This window comes from Columba livia, chromosome 7, assembly GCF_036013475.1.
Source record: "Columba livia isolate bColLiv1 breed racing homer chromosome 7, bColLiv1.pat.W.v2, whole genome shotgun sequence".
NCBI classification, from domain to species: domain Eukaryota; kingdom Metazoa; phylum Chordata; class Aves; order Columbiformes; family Columbidae; genus Columba; species Columba livia.
This window is the reverse complement of record NC_088608.1, coordinates 37,099,829-37,118,576: the sequence shown is the minus strand read 5'-3', so window position 1 is coordinate 37,118,576 and position 18,748 is coordinate 37,099,829. Positions and strand designations below refer to the sequence as shown.

The 18,748-nt window shown below is 39.5% G+C and overlaps 1 protein-coding gene across 9 annotated transcripts in view; it reads left to right on the top strand.

Annotated features, from left to right (window-relative positions):
- Positions 1–3: 3 nt before the first annotated feature.
- ADAM23 (ADAM metallopeptidase domain 23) overlaps positions 4–18,748 on the top strand; it is a 120,766-nt gene continuing 102,021 nt past the window's right edge. For 8 of the 9 annotated variants that reach the window (XM_065069421.1, XM_065069420.1, XM_065069423.1 and 5 more), the window contains exons 1-7: positions 4–124; positions 3,252–3,363; positions 3,974–4,025; positions 4,561–4,612; positions 5,205–5,310; positions 6,104–6,231; positions 11,132–13,959. In XM_065069421.1, the coding sequence (XP_064925493.1) occupies positions 3,340–3,363; positions 3,974–4,025; positions 4,561–4,612; positions 5,205–5,310; positions 6,104–6,231; positions 11,132–13,959 (3,190 nt within the window). In that variant the 5' untranslated portion in view covers positions 4–124; positions 3,252–3,339. The remainder of the gene's footprint in view (positions 125–3,251; positions 3,364–3,973; positions 4,026–4,560; positions 4,613–5,204; positions 5,311–6,103; positions 6,232–11,131; positions 13,960–18,748) is intronic. The other variant, XM_065069419.1, reaches the window with a different exon arrangement.

Below are 18,748 nucleotides of genomic sequence, written 5' to 3'. Positions count from 1 at the left end.
CCCCGCCCAGAGCGCTGTCTCTTCCCCCGCCTCAGCCGCGCCGGCCCGACCCGGAGCAGGAAGCAGAGGATGGCGTCCCTTGACCCCAGCGTGGCACGGAAGAGCTGCCGGGAAAACGATGGAGGTGAGCAGGGAGCCGAGCGGCGGGATGCCGGGGGTGCGGCGCCGTGGAGCGGCCGTTAGGGGCGTTAACGCGCGTGGGCGTCTCCTCAGGGCGCTCCGCGGCGGGAGCCCCTTCGTGAGGGCGGGCGGTTCGGTCGTGCGCGGCGGAGCTCCTTCAACACACAGCGGGCTCTTGCCCCCCTTAACGGCGGGCCCTGCCAGACGCCCGCGGCTCCGAGGCGGGCAGTGAGGCGGAGAACCGCGGCGCCCGGCGCGGTTGTGGTGCAGCAGGGATGGGATCCGACCCGGAGCCCGAGCTTGTGCTATGGGGCAAGAGCAGTTCCTGAGACAAGTTACCACCTCTCGGTGTTAATACTGCTGGAAGACAGGTAACTTTGTTTGAGGGAGAGTTTTCCCCGCTGTGTGCCCAGCACAGACCTTCTCAGGTGAATGGACAGTGGAGGATTTTGTGAGGTGTTTTTGACCAGCAGTTTTGTTTGGCCTTTTTGCACCTTTATATTTTACCTTCTAGTACAAGAGTGACACTGTCTGGAGAGTTGCTTTGACGCCTTTGTCACTTGTATACACTATCAGAATGCACCACTACTTTTTGTTATGTGGACGTTTCATGCCTTTTGGTTGACTCTTCATGGATTTCTCTTGTTAAATGGAATTGTCTGGCCTGTTCATCCTCTGGCTGCCATAAGCTGAGTAATTCGATAAAAGAAGCACGGTGTTAGAGAGGGCTGAAGTAGGCCAGTTAGAAATTTACCAAACTGAACATTTCTTTAGGTAGCCGGTTGTTTTTATGTTGGTTTTGGCCAGACCAAACCTGCTGAATGCCTTGCAAGCAGAATCAAACTACAGCCTTGAGGGAAGGTGGTAAGAGGTGACAGGGTTACCCTCCATCAGAGAGCAAAGTAGACTAAAAAAAGAGGGTTCCCTTTCTAAAGGGTCAATATGCAGGCCTGACACACTGAGGAAAATGCTGCCTCGCTGGCATCAAGGTTAAAGGTGTAAAAAAAGACGTGCTTTAAAGCCTCAAACCATCCAGGGTTTTTGCGCTAGAGTTAGATTGGACTCGATGACCAATTGATGACCCTGAGGGTCTCTTCCAACCAAAATGATTCTATGTTCTACAGTTTACGGGATTTTTCAGTAGTAAAATGTTTAAGCTAAGGCTTGTACAGATATATTTTACTTTTTTAATCTAGATATTTACTGTTGGAAGTATTTTAACTAAGCTAGAATTATGCAGGCTTTGCATGGACCTCTGAAAAACCCTTTGTGGATTTCTAGGTGTAGTTTCCATCTTGATAAAGTGAGGATTGCAGTTAAGCTCTCCAGATTTTGGTGACATAAGTACATAGCAGATTTTTTTTACGTTACTAGCCTGTGATTTGAGCTTGATTTCGAATGGTAAGCAAGCTGTATATAGTTAGAGTTAAGATTTTTTTCTTTGTCCTGTACACTAGTGTTCTCATAGAACACTGAAATAAAGAGAATAGGTTTTCCTCTCGTTGGCTTTATACGTAAGTATCTCGGAAAGGTCGTACTCTGTTTTTCTGGCAGTTCCTAAGCGATAGCCAGGCTCTTAGAAGTTTTACCTCACACCCCCCTCCTCCAGTGAGAAAAACTGGTTCATTGAACCTCCTCAAACTGTAGAAAGATAATGAGGAGATTGAGACTGTACTAATTCAGTATAGTCGTTTTCACAGTCCTGTGTTGTTCAAAGTTTACTGCGCTCCTAGCTTTGTTTAAATGTGCATGAGTCTGTCTGTTGACATCGGGGTGTAGCTTATGGAATTGTACTTGCAGATGACTGAAGCAGTTGTAGTAGTTATCCTCCAGCGTATTGCAGGTGCTACTGCTTGGCATCTCTGAGATGAAACTAAATATTTATACATTGAGGTGCTTTAATCTAGTTTTGGGACAGTGAGTGGGGATGAGTGGTTGTGGTGGCCCCTGCTGGCTGACTGCCCTGTTGATGGGAAAGCCTCCTCGGTGGTTGCTACACTCTTACTACACTCCACATTTATAGCTTTATCTTAAGGAAATATATATATAGGAAGACCTTAAAAAATTAGTAAGTTTACTTCGAGCACACAGAGGAATTTTTTTTTCCATAAAACATTATTCACAAAACATAGTCTTGCAGGTTTTCCTTCACTTTCTTTTGGGTTCGAGCTGTGTATAGGACACAGAACAGGGTGACTGAGACCCATTGGTCTATCAAGAAAGCTGTTCTCAGTTGCCTGATTAGAAGGTTTATAAGAACAGCTGGGATTTTATGTGTTTGAGTTGGGTCTTTGTTAAATTATCACATTAGTTGATACACTAGGAAAAGGAGAATGAGTCTGGTGTTTGTGTTGTGTTGGTTTTTTTTTAATGATTTGAGGTATTTAGTCTTTCTGACCATAACTGCTGTAACAGCCCTGCGGTTTTATAATGAGCAGTGCATAGTCAGGGAAAGAGCAAAACAAGTTTAAAGAAAACAACACAACTGTCAAGCCTGGTGATATGTATGTAGCTTCATATAGGAACATCTTTTCTACCTATATGAGAAGAGGAAAGGAGAAGGGAAGGAATGCTAATGTCTGTCATGCTAATGATGATATTTCATTGAGTATATAATGATTAGTTTATAAAATGTTTTGCTCATCAGTGTGCTGTGAAATTTCCACGTAATGTATTATTATTATTCTTATTGCAGTATCTAACTAGTTTACATAACATAAGCCAAATAAAACAATATTTTTCTGAGCAGGTTCATGAATGATACTAAATAGATACATTTCCATTTGGTTAATACTGGATTAATTTGTTTTCTGTTATTGTAGAAGTACACTTAATTTCTTGAGTGCTAGCATCCAAAACAACACAACAATATTTAATACATAGAGACTATGAGGAAGAAAAAAGGAGCAAATTTACTCAAGAAGGAACAGTTAACATTTCTGTAGGAAAGCCTGTCAAAACAACTTCCATCATTAAAAAGAAGGATGTATTGCAGACTTCAAGAGAGATGTATTTATTTTATCGACTGGTGTGTTTGCAAAGTGGTACATAAAAACTTGTGTGCCTTAGGGCATGGAAAACACGCATTATTAACTCTATTTTAAAAGGCTCTTTAACTTCATTGTTGCCAGATGGGATGAGAAAAGATAAGTGTCCTGCACTACAAATGGCCTCCTGTTCAACACTTGTTGTTTGCTAGTCTGGAGTCAGCTTTGGTGGATGAAGAAGGTTGATGACTCTAAGGTTTGTACTAGAAAGCTCATTTTGTGCTTGCTTTCCATAATGTGAAAGGATTATGTGAACTCAGAAGCCCTGTGTGTTTGCACACCATAAAGCATGTAACTACATGTTGCTGTGGTCATATTTTAATTAAAAATTGTGGGATTCAATATTGATTTGGAGGTCTTTTGAGCAATGGGGAATACTCTTCTAGCCTGGATAATTATTTTGTGTGGTCTGAGTCTTGTATGTTTTTATTAGCATTCATCTTTAATCTTTATCATAAAGGCAACTTAGGAAACTGAGGAATTAACTTAATTTGACAAGGTTGTAGCTTAATAGCCTAACAGAGTCTGAACTGTATTAATAAGTATAGTATGTGACACTGTTAATTAGATCAGAAGTTAGGCCCTTCTCTAACATGCATTGTTAAATTTAATATTAGGGTAACCTGGTGAAGCAGAAATTTATTTTAACAATGCAGCTTCATTTCAGTTAAGTTTTGGTCTATAGCTGAAACTATATAGTGGTTCTGAATAGCTTGGAGCTTGGACTGAGGGATGAACTTGGGGGTGAGCTTTACTGTGGGGTTTTTGTTATTTATTCTCAGTTATTTTATTTTTTTTACTTACAGATGTTTGACAGAATCAAACCATCTGATGAAACTTCTGCTTCTTCAGCACAGGGTGAGAAGTTTAAAGTAGATATTTTTGTTACGGTTATTCTTTTTTTTCCTTTTTTTTAAAAAAATGTTGTAATTAACAGTGTGGAAATATTAGTTTACCTTGTAGTTTCAATTGGATGCTTTGATTTCCTAAATTTGTTATGGAACAGATGGAAGAAGCAACTTGTGAGTCATCCACAGTTTCCATGTAGATGTATTTTTCTTGTCCTGTAATAAGCTCTTTAACTCATGCTTCATTTTATCTCAGTGATCATGGCTGTAACAGTATAAATGTAGATTGCCTAGTCTTGATCCCAGACAAACCAGTCGAAAAATTCCCACTCACTTCAACCATGAAAGAGTAAAGCTTAGCTTATGAAGTTCTTAGAGGAACTTTGAGGACAAGAGGCTCTCTCTATATGCTTTCTTGAACTTACTAAACTTATCATCCTTTAAAATACTAGTTTTTATAAATGCAATGTAAGAGAAGTAACTATAATAATGGGAGGTAAAACTATTTCATCTCTTTAATATTATGTTTGGTTTTTTTTCTATAGGAATCGATAGACATGGTGTTGAAGGCTCTCTACAACAGGATAGCAATAGCAGGTAAGTTAGGTGGTGATCTGACGTCTAGCTTACACAATGTAAAACAAGAATCATCTGTTTTTCAACCTTGTCATCTTGTGTAATGGATGACAGTGGTGCGATATGGTGGAGGTCCTTTATCTTGTACCCATATACTATTAAAAACTGTGGGTAAGGTGTGGCATAGTGCCCAAAACTAATCTGTGGGTGTCAAGATGTGTTTGGTCTATTTTTTTTTTTTTTTTTTTTTTTAAATTTCAAAATACTAAAAACCAGAAGAATAAAAAGGTGATCCTCCCTTTTTCTGGGGAGACTGCTCTCTTCGGATTTCAGCAAAATGAAATTAGCATTTGTGTTAGCTGTGCCTTCAACCTGTTATCCTTTGTTCTGCATTTTGGAAAAGTCTTCTTCAGTGAAATTTGCTTGGGAGTACCTTAAAATATATAGTCCTACTTGCCATTACAATTCTGAAATAGAAACATTTATTTTGCAAGTTTGTTCCAGCTTTGTAGTAAAATAGATGCTTAGAATTTCCATGTTTAGAACACAAATTAACCAAACTTTTTCCATTTTCTAACTGAAATGTCTCGGTAATGTTACCTGTTTCTTCCAGTTTACACACAAGAGGGCAAGAACATCCTCAGCCTGGAGTATCCACTGTGCAAAATAGACAGGGATACTGCAATTGCTGCCACGTACACTACAGTAATCTGGAACAGGTGAGAAGGCTTCTGCATAATTCAGCAACAGATAGCAAGGAGTACCAAAAGGCTTTATCAGCTTATAAAATACCAGTGACTACGCTGAACAAACAATACCGAGTCAAAAATAATCAATTTGTGAATTGCACGATGTCTGCTCTGAGAAAAAGATATCATTCTTGTCTGTTACCTGTTACAAAGATTCCGGTGGAGTGGCGTGGCTACTGCAGTCTGCATTTCTAAGGGGCACACTACTGTGCATTGCATCCATCAGGTTTATTTCTGTGGCTTTAATCTTGTGATCTTCATGCATTGCGAAGTATTAAGGTTAATACATTAGATACCAAGGCTGAAGACATTAGATCAACTATTTTCTTTAACTCATTCTCTTGTCTTTTAAACTTTTAAAATGAGAAAGTAGAAGCCTATTTAATCTTCTGTGCTTATGAAAATTCTCAATTTGAGTGAATTACAGGATGTTTACTCATATGAATTTCAATAATATTTTAATAGTAATCTATAGATAAATTTAGAGTATTTGTACTACCTATGAGAGATTTGTGAGCAGCTGTCAGAGCTACTAATTTAGGTCCCAACTCAGACTGATATTGTTGGTATTATTTGATGCAACCTAAACATGTTTGAAAATATCATTAAATTGAGGCCTTAAAGTAGGAAAGGCTGAAGACTTTTCTTTTTATTTAAATATTTTCATAGCAAGAGTGTAATATTTAACCTGGGAAGTGATTTGTAGGCACTGGCCAGTGTGTTAACAGTATTATTAAACTCGCCATCTGTTATCTTTTGCCAGCATGTTTTCAGCTCCCAACACAGACATTTTACCACTTACTGTAGGAATCGTGTGGGTACCAGTAGCTTGATGGAGCGTTTCCTGCAAGATGTTTTGCAGCATCATCCCCACAGATATCATGACAACAGGTATAGTACAGCTGGCTGGGTTTTTTTGTGTGTTGATAGAATGCATGTATTATGAGTTCTTGTATCTGTTCCACTTCTGAGCAGTAAATTTTGCCCATTCGAGGTGAAACTTTCAGATTAATGCTTCATTATATGAGGTTTCTCCTTTAGCTTAGTCCTATAACTCTTATCTGTACTCTGAATTCTATCTACTTTTCTTAGATAACCAGAATTCCACTGTATTCTAAAAGATGGCACACCTTTGAGGAAAATGTTATATTTTTAGGAGTACACAAGGAGTATTGCAGGTTGTGTCATAAAATTTGATTATTTTTCTTTTAAATTAACATGACTTGAGCAGGGAGAAATTGTATACTGCCACTGGTGATTCGATGTGGCTTGTTAGGGTATGAAAAGTATATTGTAAGTTTTATCCCTTATCTATCAAAATTTTACTGAATATTGTGGTGCTTAAATTATTCCAAGGATCCTTTTAGCATTTCCTTGTCATCTGAAGATTAGAATACTTTACTCTTCAAAAGTTTTTGAAAGTAAGTTATAAAAATTAACCTGAGCTGTAGGGCATTCTACTTTCAATCTTCTGTTGCGATTGATTGTTCAACCCTCCGATTTGATATTAGCAACTGGATCTTGGTGTTTGATTGCGTTTTTTTTTCTTCTCCCAATGATTATTTAACTTTTTATTAGATACCCAGGGACCCTAATGAAAGCCTTTTGCATATCAAAGTAGTAAATTTCTTTTCTTTATCTGCTCCTCTATCACCGCCTAACACATGGTCCAGAGATCAGTGAAATGAAACTAGATCTCTAGCTGTGTGACTAGATCTCTTAGAGCTTTTCAGCTATTTTATTCTATTTTAGTTGTTGTTACTTGAGCTAGCCTCCAGATACAGCTCTAAAAGCCTTAAGTTACTATGAAACTTTTTGTATTGCCACCTATGATTTCATTGTTTTTAAATGCCAGCAGTGTATTTACTACCTTCTAGTCTCTTGTTATTTCAATTATCTGTAATAGAAAAGTTCCTGAGATCAGCTGATCGGAGGCAGCTTGCCGGGTCCCAATTAAGTGAAATCTTCGAGGTACAGAAAGCCTATCTTTGGTGTTTTTTTTTTTCTCTAAATCGGGCACTTTCGTTCTTGAGAGACCCGGAAACTCCCGGCAGCCATTGTGAGAGTAGCTGACGTGGAGTGGGCGTTATCATAGCGAGGGCGATCACACCCCCGCCCCTTGTCTTGAAAAAGCCTCCAGGAGGACAGCAACGCGTTGCTGCCCACCAGGTGCTGGAAGGGGCAATGGGCTTGTGACACGGGTGAGTAGCACGCACACTGTGCTGCAGCAGCGGATCTGGTAACTCATGCACTAGGGTGTAGAGGTTGTCACATTTTTGCTATTTAGACTCTCTCACCTATTGCCACTGTCTCATAGTGTTGCCGACCATGGTCTTGACCAGAAAGAGTGCTCGTCTGAAGAAGACTGTAGCAACTCAGACAGACTGTCTGCCCCGAACCGTGACTGTTCAGGTTTCTGGCTGCAGGGAGTGCCAGAGCCTGCTGCTGCTTGGTGAGGATGGCAAGCATCCCACCTATGTGAGGTGTGAGCAGGTGCAAGATCTGCTCAGCATGGTGGCAAAGCTTAAGGAGGAGATTGAGATGCTGGGGACCATCAGGGAGTGTGAAAAGGAAATCGACTGGTGGAGTAACTCCCTGGTGTGCCACTCAGAGAGGCTCCAAGGGGATATCCCCCAAAAGGTGATGAAGCCCTTGCCCTGTCGGGCAGAGGGAGAAGACCTGAGACAGCCCCTGCCCTGTCACTGTCGGGCGGAGGTAGGGGACAGTAAATATGACGAGGGTTGGAAGCTAGTTCCAGTTTGGGGCTGTGGGCAACCCCCATCCCTACTTGCTTTGCTTCCCCAGGTGCCCCTCCATAATAGGTTTGAGGCCCTGGATCTTGAAGAGGAGGTAGGTGAGGATGTGGTGCAAGGCCTACCTATGAGGTCACATGGAAAGAGGCAGTTGACCCCATACCTCAAGTCTGCCTCAAATAAGAAAGAAGGGTAATTGTAGTAGGCAGTTCCCTTCTGAGAGCGACGGAGGGCCCAATCTGCAGAGTTGACCCTCATCGTAGGGAAGCGTGCAGTCTACCTGGAGCCTGGATCAGGGACATCACCAAGAAGCTCCCCAGCCTGGTGCACCCAACAGACTACTACCCACTGCTGATCTTTCAGACAGATGGGGGAGGAAGCTGCATCCTGCAGTCTGACAGGAATGAAAAAAGATTGCAAGGCCTTGGGACAGATGGTAAAAGAGTCTGGGATTCAAGTGATTTTTTTTTCTCTTCCCTCCTTCCAGTTTTGGGTGATGACATGGGATGGAATAGAAAAATTCAGTCCCTAAACAATTGGCTACAGGACTGGTGCTACAGGCAGGGCTTTGGGTTCTCTGATAATGGCTGGTTTTACAAGACACCAGTCCAAACAGTGATACGTGGGAAAGGTTTATCTTGCAGGGGCAAAAGTATGCTGGGACAGGAATTAGCAGGGCTCATTTGGAGAGCTTTAAACTATACTTGAAGCGGGATGGGGTGATAGCTAGTCTTGCATCAGTGGGGCATCACTCTAGAGTTGATGAAGGCTGGGAGGCCTGCCATACCCCTGGGGTGAAATCGGTGTGCTTGGCTTACTCTCTGAAATGCCTGTACACCAATGTGTGCAGCGTGGGGAGTAAGCAGGAGGAGTTAGAAACCTGTGTTAGGGCAGGAAGGCCAATGGCAGCCTAGGGTGTATTAGAAGGGGGGTGGTTAGTAGGTTGAGAAAGGTTCTCCTTCCCCTCTACTCTGCCCTGGTGAGACCACATTTGGAATATTGTGTCCAGTTGTGGCCCCTCAGTTCCAGCAGGACAGGGAACTGCTGGAGAGAGTCCAGCGCAGGGCAATAAAGATGCTGAAGGGAGTGGAGCATCTCCTGTGTGAGGAAAGGCTGAGGGAGCTGGGGCTCTTTAGCTTGAAGAAGAGGAGACTGAGGGGTGACCTCATTAATGTTTACAGATATCTAAAGGGTGAGCGTTGTGAGGATGGAGCCAGGCTCTTCTGCAGTGACAACCAATGATAGGACAAGGGGTAATGGGTTCAAACTGGAACACAGGAGGTTCCACTTAAATTTCAGAAGAAACTTCTTCTCAGTAAGGGTGACAGAACACGGGAACAGGCTGCCCAGGCAGGTTGTGGAGCCTCCTACTCTGCAGACGTTCCAACCCGCCTGGACACCTTCCTGTGTAACCTCATCTGGGTGTTCCTGCTCCAGCAGGGGGATTGGACTGGATGATCTTTTGAGGTCCCTTCCAATCCCTAACATTCTGTGATTCTGTAATTCTTCTTTTATCTGTCATCTCTCAGTAAAAGGCTGAGATGTAGTTATATTCAGATAAGGTCTTTTGTGATTGTTTTTTAGTGTGAAGTAACTAGTTAGAAATACTTGCTACAAGTTTTCTTGGTGTCAGCTGGCTTTATTATAACTGTTAGTAACTGAGTCCTTCTAGGAGTTCTGCATATATTTGCTGTTAAGCATTGCTAGTTCTGTTGGCTTCTGATTGATTTTTAATTTTTAATAAATGTGGAAGCTGAATGTTTATTAGAAAGGAAATTACTGTGTGATAAAATTTATTCATAGAATCGTTTTGGTTGGAAGAGACACTCAAGATGATCGAGTTCAATCTTTAACCTAACTCTAGCACTAAACTATGTCTGTAAGAACCTCATCTACACATCTTTTAAAGCCCTCCAGGGATGGTGACTCCACCACTGCCCTGGGCAGCCTGTTCCAATGCCCAACAACCCTTTTTGTGAAGAATTTTTTTTCCAAATATCCAATCTAAACCTCTCCTGGCATGACTTGAGGCCATTTCCACTTGTCCTGTGACTTGCTACTTCACAGTACTTCTGTTAGCAGACAAATGCAGCATAAGAGGTGCATGGCTGTTTGCCATGTATTGAAGTAAGCATCCATGTGAGTCTCACAAGGTCTGGTTATGACTTTCAAATGAAACATAATATTCTTTCTTCAGTCATATTTACTTTTTTAAAAATGATTTTCATTGCATTTGCCCAGCTGTTACGCATTGAAGCCTTATGGGTTCCCGTGTTGCATAGGATAAATAGTCCATATCTGTCTGTTCTGTGAATTCTGCAAGACATAAATACTTGTATTTGAAGCAGTCCTAAGGACAGAACTGCCAATTACGGAATATATAAAAATCTGCTCTTGTCACAGTGAAGCTGAACAATCGTAACTTGGCTCCTTATAGAAGTGAGTCAGAAGCTGCAATGTAGCTGTGACAAACAGTAAGCATGGAATTCCTTGGCAACATGTGCAGAGTTCCTATCAGGCAGCCATGTTTTGTGAGGAAAGGGGCGTTTATACTCAATAGTATTTTTATACTGTGCCGTATGATAATGTTCCACTTCTCAACCAAAGCTGAGTATTAATTAATGATAGTTTTACCTCAGTGAAATAACCTCTTTATAACTTCACAACTTAGAGGAAATATCTTTACATTTTTTTGCTTTGCTGTATTTATAAAATGAATGTGATGTATGTTTGGCCATTCTTAATGGATGGTTGCATGAAGATGGTAACTGACTAATGCCCAAATTGTTATCTTTAGCTCTGTACAGTGTTTCCCACTTGCCCCACCCCCTTTTTAAAAAATTAATATCTTTGCTAAAGCAGCAGAGCTGATAAGTTGAGTTTGTTCATTAGGTGTAATGCACTCTAGGGTTTGTTTGGTGTTTTTAAACAAACAAACAAAACCACCCACTATTGTTTGAAAAATCTTAAGCGTATTTACAGTATTCGTGTAAGGTGTGTTGTGGCTTGTGTTATTTTTTTTTTCCCCTCCTCTTTAGACCAACCTATGATGACATGCCACTCCCTGTCACTCCAGAGGCTGCTAGGATTGCTTGCCTGTCCCCAGAAGAGATGGAGAAAAAGAGGAACAGAGACAGAAAGGAGATTTCCAGCAACAAACAGGAGTCCATTGGTGAAATATGCTCTTCTGCTCCATCCGTGTCTCGTGAGGGCACAAAGAAAACTTCTGTAACACAACCATTTATTAAAAAACTAGAAAGAAGGCAGGAACATGTTAGAAGAATGTCTCAGCAGTCTGTGGGCATTTATAGCAATGAGAAATGGGATATCCTGAAAGATACTCGAATTGCAAATCATAGCCAGGAAGACCAGTTTACAGCTGTGAGCCCTGTACCTCAGCATTTTTCTATCAGTCCTTTAATCCATAGTTCTTCTCTTAATCCTAAACCAGCAAAAATTTGTAAGAATTTGGCGGCATCTCATCTGATTCAGCATAGTGGGTGTGCTAAAACGAGGATGGAGGTATGTAGAAGTGATGTGTTGTTGAACCCATGCTTGAATCCTGCTCCAGCACTGGTTCACCCAAAACACCCTTCAGTTTCTCATCAGAATTCTGTGTGCAGCCCCACCAATTCTTTATGTATTACCTCAGGTCAATCTCTCTCAAAACGAGATGGTTTACGAACTCAGGATGAGACTTTGGTGTCTGATTTCCATCTCAGGGATACTGTGGGTTTCAGCAGCTCCCTAGGTCTTGGGGTGTCCCCACAACTAGCAAGATGCAAAAACATGAAGACAAACAGAGGTGATGAAAGTTCAGTGGATAAAACTATTGAAGATGTTATTTTGAAATACTGTTATGGGACTACATCTGAAGAAATCTATTTCAAAGAAGGGAATAATCCCTGTTCAAATTTTTCATCACTTCTGGACCATACTCATTTAGAGGGTTCTGAAATGAGTTTTGACTGTGATGCACCTGTTAAGGCAGGAACAGACTTACCCAAGGCAGCTATAAAAGACATAGAATTCCTCAAAGAGGTCCAAATAAGTTTGCAAGATAAGGACTATGGAACACAACTCTCTTCTGTTTTAAAAAGTGAGTCAATAGAGAAAGTAGAAGCGGTGAAACAGGATGTTGTATTTCCTACCGAAGAACCAGTTCTTCCAGCTCTGCCTCATGTGCCTCCTTCTTTTGTGGGAAAGACTTGGTCTCAAATAATGTATGAAGATGATATAAAAATTGAAGAACTTGTGCGTGATTTCAGGGAAGGTCGTTTTCGCTGCTACTTTGACAGTGAATCCTCAGCCAACTGTACAGGGAAGAGAATGAAGAAACGAAAGCAGAAGGATGAAAAAAAGAACAATATTGTTGAGGGTGGTAGAACAGAAAGTGCATCAGTTAAAGCATTGCCAGAATTTAATGATGCTTTAAGTGGTGGCTCTGATTTTGATAACCCATCTTTAGCCTCACATACACTATGCAACCCACAAATTATTAAAATGCCTAGGAAAAGGACATGGCGTCTGGCTTCAAGGTGCCAGGTGGTTAAGGTCAGCCATGGAACTCAAACAAGTCTATTGAACTACCCTGTAGCAAAAAGAAAAATGTCCAGAAGGGAGTCTGATTCAGCTGATCAGAAAGCAAGCATCGTATGGCCAGAGAATGAAAAAACTCCAAACATGAAAACTAGACTATGTGCCCTTAAACTTCCTGAGTCCTATAGCAAGATTATGAGTCCTGTACAGCCCAAGACAGTGGTGTATGTACTTTCCTGCCCAGAAATAAAACAGTGTAAAGGTAAACCTATAGACAGTCCCAAAATGAGGAGAAATCGTAACTCCTCAGATAGCAAGGACTCTGTAAGATACAAATACAAACAGTGTTCTTTTAAGTATTATGACCCACTGACGAATCGAATTCTGAAGGTGCCTCCAAAGACGACAGTTGGAGAGAAGGCCAAAAAGCCCTCGCATGTTCGACAGCTTTTCAGAAGTCTCAGCTTTGATGCAAACATGAGGAAACAAGCTGATATACAGAGAGAGACCACGCCATCAAAGTCACTCAACTGGTCAGACTTCCATAGTTCATCTTCAGCGTCTCTCCTGCTAGACCCAGGTAAAGGGAATGATGGAGCCTCAAGTCAAAAAGCAGATGGATCTTCTGTTTCCACAGAAAGAACAGACTGTCTGATATCTGGTCACTCCGAGAATTCTTTCAAACACCTGATCATTTCACCTTTGAACTCTCACCAGTCTGTGGTAGATGGAGATTGTAGATTAGCTCCGTTTAACAGTAGACTTACCAAAACAGCTCTGACCTCTGTCAGGAGTGAGCGGTTAGAGAAGGAGAATCCAAAGGCAATATGGAAGAGAAAGGAAGGCAATAATAAAGAACCATTTTTTTCCAGAAAGCCTGCAGGACCTATGCCTGTCAGGTGTACTGTAGGAAGGAGAGGAAATAGGGTAACTGCAGGCAAACAATCTTCCAGAACTAAGAAACAGCAAAAAGAGGGGATAAGGAAGAAACTTCGTCCTCGTGTCCAGAGATCTTCTGCTTTCTCCATCCATAGGTGCCAGACAAGGAAAACTACAGTGGGAAAGCACCTTAAAAAAGAAAAGCCCGATGCAAAAAAATTAAAGGTGAGGAAGAAACCAAAAAGGACCTTTCTGAACTCAACAGTTGTCACAGAGATTCCTGAAAAGAGGCAGAAAGTCACATCGGAATCTTTTCCCAAGAAGCCAGAGCGATCTTCCAAAGTCAGGAACTGGGAAGTAAGTGGAGATCGGGGTCACCCCAGCACTGTGAACCAGCCCTCTAGAAGAACTACTGTACCGTTACGTCGAAACTGTCTTGTTCTACCAGGTGAGAGCTAGCTACCAAAAGAACTTTTTTAAAATTTTATATACATATATATATATATATATATAGCCAGTACCTGGGAAAAGATTGAGGAAAATAGAAGGGAATGAGGAGGTCATAGACAAAGCAGTTGAAGTGCTAGAGCTGCAGAAAGTGCAAAGAAATGTGAAACAGGTACAACTGTAAACTCGGCTCTTGTTCCTGGAGTATGGGGACATAATGTATTGCACTGTTCTACTGTGTAAAGCTGCACAAGTTGTGCAGTTGAGTTGAAAAGCACTTGGAATCCTATTTACTAGACTTCACCTGTACGCTAGAGCAATGAGCTTGAATAGTATCATATTGTTTTAATGATATTATCAGTGTGTAATGGGGCGCTGTAATAAGGTAAATTAGAAGCCGTATTAATTAATTGTGCCTATTCTGATTTTTCCACATAATTCTAAAGTGCAAAAATGACTCATTTCTTATGCTAGAAATTAAATGAAGATTAATCTGGGTTGAATTCTATGTATGTATTTTGTGTTTGTGTATATGAACACCTTCAACACGTAATATATACTTGCCTATGGAGTGGCATTAAAATTCATACAGTATGATACAATTCAGATCAATTCAGTGCTTTCTTGAACTTAAATACAATTGTACTCATTTTTATATTGACTTTTTTTTTCATGAAACCATGTCCAAAGCAGTTATTTTGGACAAAAAGTCACTGTGGGCTCTTATCAAGCAATAATGGACCATGTTGGTAAGGAAAGATGGTTCTCTAGGGCACTGTTCAAATGGCAGTGGCTAAAGTGAAATCTCGAATTCCAAAGGAAATACAGGCGTAGGGTTTGGGTTGGGTTTTGGTTGGGTGAGGTTTTGTTTGTTTGTGTGTGTTTGTGGTTTTGTTTAGTTTAAATAGCTTGTTGATAAAGTTTATGGTGAATTTCACATTCCTTAGTTGGGGGATGCAAAACTTCTAATACAAACAAATAGTGTGTTCTAGAATTTAAACCTTGAGTTTGAGTTTCTGTGTTTGGGGTTTTTTTTCTTTTTAATTTGGTGTACTGTTGATTACATTTTTATGGACTACAGTTGAAACTTTCTTTTTAAACTTTCAGTAAAATATTTAAATAAACCTAAAGCAGCATCCATCTAAATATATTAGGGTTCAAATCTCTGTTTAAGCAGATATTTGAATATCTGTTTAAAATATTAAGTTGAATTAAAACTATGTTGCATAGTGATTTATGTTCGGCCACTGATGCTCTAACTACTATGACTTTATGGCAAAAAAAGATGGTAGTGTTTTGATTTAATGTTATTTTTTTTTAATGGTTATGATGATGACAGCTTATTTAATGTATTTAGGAGATATAAGCCCCAGTCTTGCAGATGATTCTATGATTTAAAATCCAATATTAATGGTTTGTTTGTATTAAGTTAAACATATAGTTAAACATCGTCACAATCAGGGCTCTGATTTGTAAATCTGCTGTTTGGTATATTATATAGTCTATTTTAATTTAAAGGTCTTTGTAAATCCTGTGGTTGCACAATACTTCTTTCGGAACACAAGAAAAACATAGAAAAGGCCACACTGTGCTCTCTCTGCCATTGAACACGGAATTTGTGCATTTTCACCTGAGGGGAAAAAAAGAGTCGTTCTTGATTCTTTTTCTGAAGTGTGAAGGGTCACTGGTTTGGATTGAGATAAAAGTGGACGTTGAAATGTTTTGTTTTAATACACAGTATCTGAAGGAAATACAAAAGCTGTCATCAGAAACCACTTGTTAAAAAAAAACATTTGAGGGATTTTTAATATATATGCATATTTCCCAGGATAAATGAAAGATGTGCATGTACTTAAACCAGCTGGAAACTAAGTTCCTTTACAAGTTAAATATGGTCTAACAGATTTTTGGCTTTATTTTTTAATTATTTATTTTTAAAAGAGAAGTTGTTTTCTGTGGATAAGTTTTCCTATGGTTGTCAGTAGACATAGAATATTATTGCAGGTCACTGGAAAATGAAGGGTTATAATATGAGTTCTTACAGCCCTCTTAACTAATTGTGCCTGTATAATTTAATATTTTGTCTAATATAAAACTGATTTTTTTAAAGCAAAGTTTTAAAGGAGTGGTTTTTATAGAAAGGCTAATTTTTAAATAAAGCAAAAGAAGATTTTTAAATAAAGTTTGTTTTAAAGCAAAGCTTAAAAATAACTATAGATAAGTCCAATTCTAGCATATTTTTATGATACAATAATGTTTTCCTATCTAACTTCCATCTTATTTTTCACAAGACTACACATGAAGAGCATGAATTGTTTTGTGTGAATAAGGTTTAAAGCACATTATACTTTAAGATCACTAGTGCATAGTTGTTTACAGCCAAAAATCCTGTTCTCCATACTCATTCATTGCAAGCTTGGTTTTTTCCAGTACACACCTTTTCCTTGAAACCTTGAGTAATACAAATATCTTGAGGTCTATAGAATGACTAATATTTTTAGCCTGTAATGTCTTGGGGTTATTTTGTAAATAATAGACCCCCTTGTCAGGGTGGGTTTTTTAAAAAAGAAAAATGTATTATATTTAAATAAAAGTGTAAGTAGCTATTCTCTGTAACAACAACAAAGTATGAAATTAGTAAATTTTTTAAAAAATAAGACTTGGGGTACAAGTGTGCAAACATTTCTGTGGTTGACTCCATCAAAATAAGATTTACTGTAAGCTTGGATGTTGTTCTATGCCTCATTTTTGACTATTCAGAAACCCCTTCTGTGCATGTTCCACGACTACTAGGAAAAGGGAGATTGTGATATGAGAAGTAAATGTTGAAGCTGCTTTGGAAAGAGACTTGACAATGTTATATGCCAATCAAAAAATTGCAGAAACACTCAGAATATCATGTGCATGAAGGAGAAAAGAGGAGTTTTCTGGGCTCTTGAGGAATTAGTCACGCAGTTCCCTATTAGACAAACGACATAGATTGTGCTGCCTTTATTGAATAGCACGCTGGTTCATGAGCAGCGTGGCTGAAACTTGGAAACGTGGCTGCGGAGTCTGTGCCAACAGAAAACATGAAATACTGAAAATACTGAAATACTTTCCCACTGAAATTGAGGGGAAGGCTGCTTGGTTTCTGGGGGGCTTATTTGGTTTTGTTTGTTAGGTTTGTTTTAACCATGGACAAAGATGTTTGTCAGTATGCTTGCATACTGGCTTATTCTAGAGGAGCAAGAAAAGATAACTGGATTAAAGAGAAACTAAGTCATGCTTTTTGGATCTAATTGACAGCAGTTAGATGGAGGATATGTTATAGTTGAGAAAAATGCTATCATTTCTTCTTCTGTGCATATGTAATTTTGAACTTCTGCTAGTTCATACTGACATTTATTTTACATTTCATAATTTTAAGAGTCTCTCCCCCCACAAATGATTCTGTGTTCTATGAAGTACTCATTCAACCTCTTAAAACAATGTCATTCTAAGAAGCTTGATTCTTATTTACTTGTATTGTGAGCCTTGAGTGTGACCCAGACTCAGGCTGTGCCAGGTGTTAACTGAACACAGGACAGCAAGTCCCCAAAACTTTAAATTTCTGACACTTGCACCTAGCAGTTCTTCAGTTTCTTTGCTGATCAGATCTTTTTGCTTTATAGTTCTTTCTGACATGTTTGCATTCTATGTTCTTGTAATTGTAGTATAAAAATGTTCCTCTCTGGGACTTGGAGAAAATGAAGTATTTAGTTGTATTTGTAGTGTGACTATGATTTAATCTGAAGTTGTGCTGAAGTTTCATGCTGAATTCGTGCCCAAATGAGAATATCTGTTTTTGTGGTTTTCATGTTCTTGTAGTTAGTAATATATTTTGAAATACTCTTGCATGGTGCTGTAATTTTTTTACCTCCTGTTCTGTCTTTACTGTCTGTGCTCATTTGACACAATGTGAGTTTGTAAGAATACAGTGATGTTACAAACTTGTCCACTGCTATTGCTGGATGTTCTTTCTTTGTATCTTCAGCTCATTTAATTTCAGATTTATGGTTTCTGTGTTTTTCCTTTGTTGTGCTTTTGGATGTTTATGTTGTGAAGAGCTGAACTGCACCATCAATGGATGGTATCCTGATCAGAAATGTTGAGGACAAGTTGGCACATGTGCTCCCGTGCTTGGGAATCCACTTCACTGAGCCATGCAAAACAAGTGGGATGATGATTCTTGATTTCTTTAGCTGTCTTCCTTTCTCTTTCCCCTATGGTAACTCTACCTGAGAATGGAGTAATCTGAATTCATACTTATTCTGAAATAGAACAGTGTTTCAACAGTTGATGTTTTGGGGACAGATAAGAAAAGTAAAATGTATCTGACATGCTAATGCAATTAAAATCCCAGAATTTTTGTCTTTAATGATTTATCTGCTATGAATTACAACATTCCTGATAGTCTTTTTCAGAAAACTTTGTAGTAGCATAGATCTGAACATGCCCAGAAGCAAAGGTTTTGTTCATTGTTTGCTTTATGTTTTGCAGTTATTTTATTCATTCCTTCAGCAGAACAAATCTTGTTTTAATAAAAGACTGAATTTGCATTTTTGTAGTTTCTTTATTCTTGAAGTAGAATTTAACTTGAAACTATTTGCTATACTTTGTTGTGGAAAGAACACTACGGAACGCTATGGAATAAGCTACTACTTTGAAGAAGGCCTGTCATAATTTAAACAGCTGTTCACAACTGTATGATATCTTGACCCAGTGACTTGAGTGAAGCCACGATTCACCCCATTCTGTGGCAACTGGAG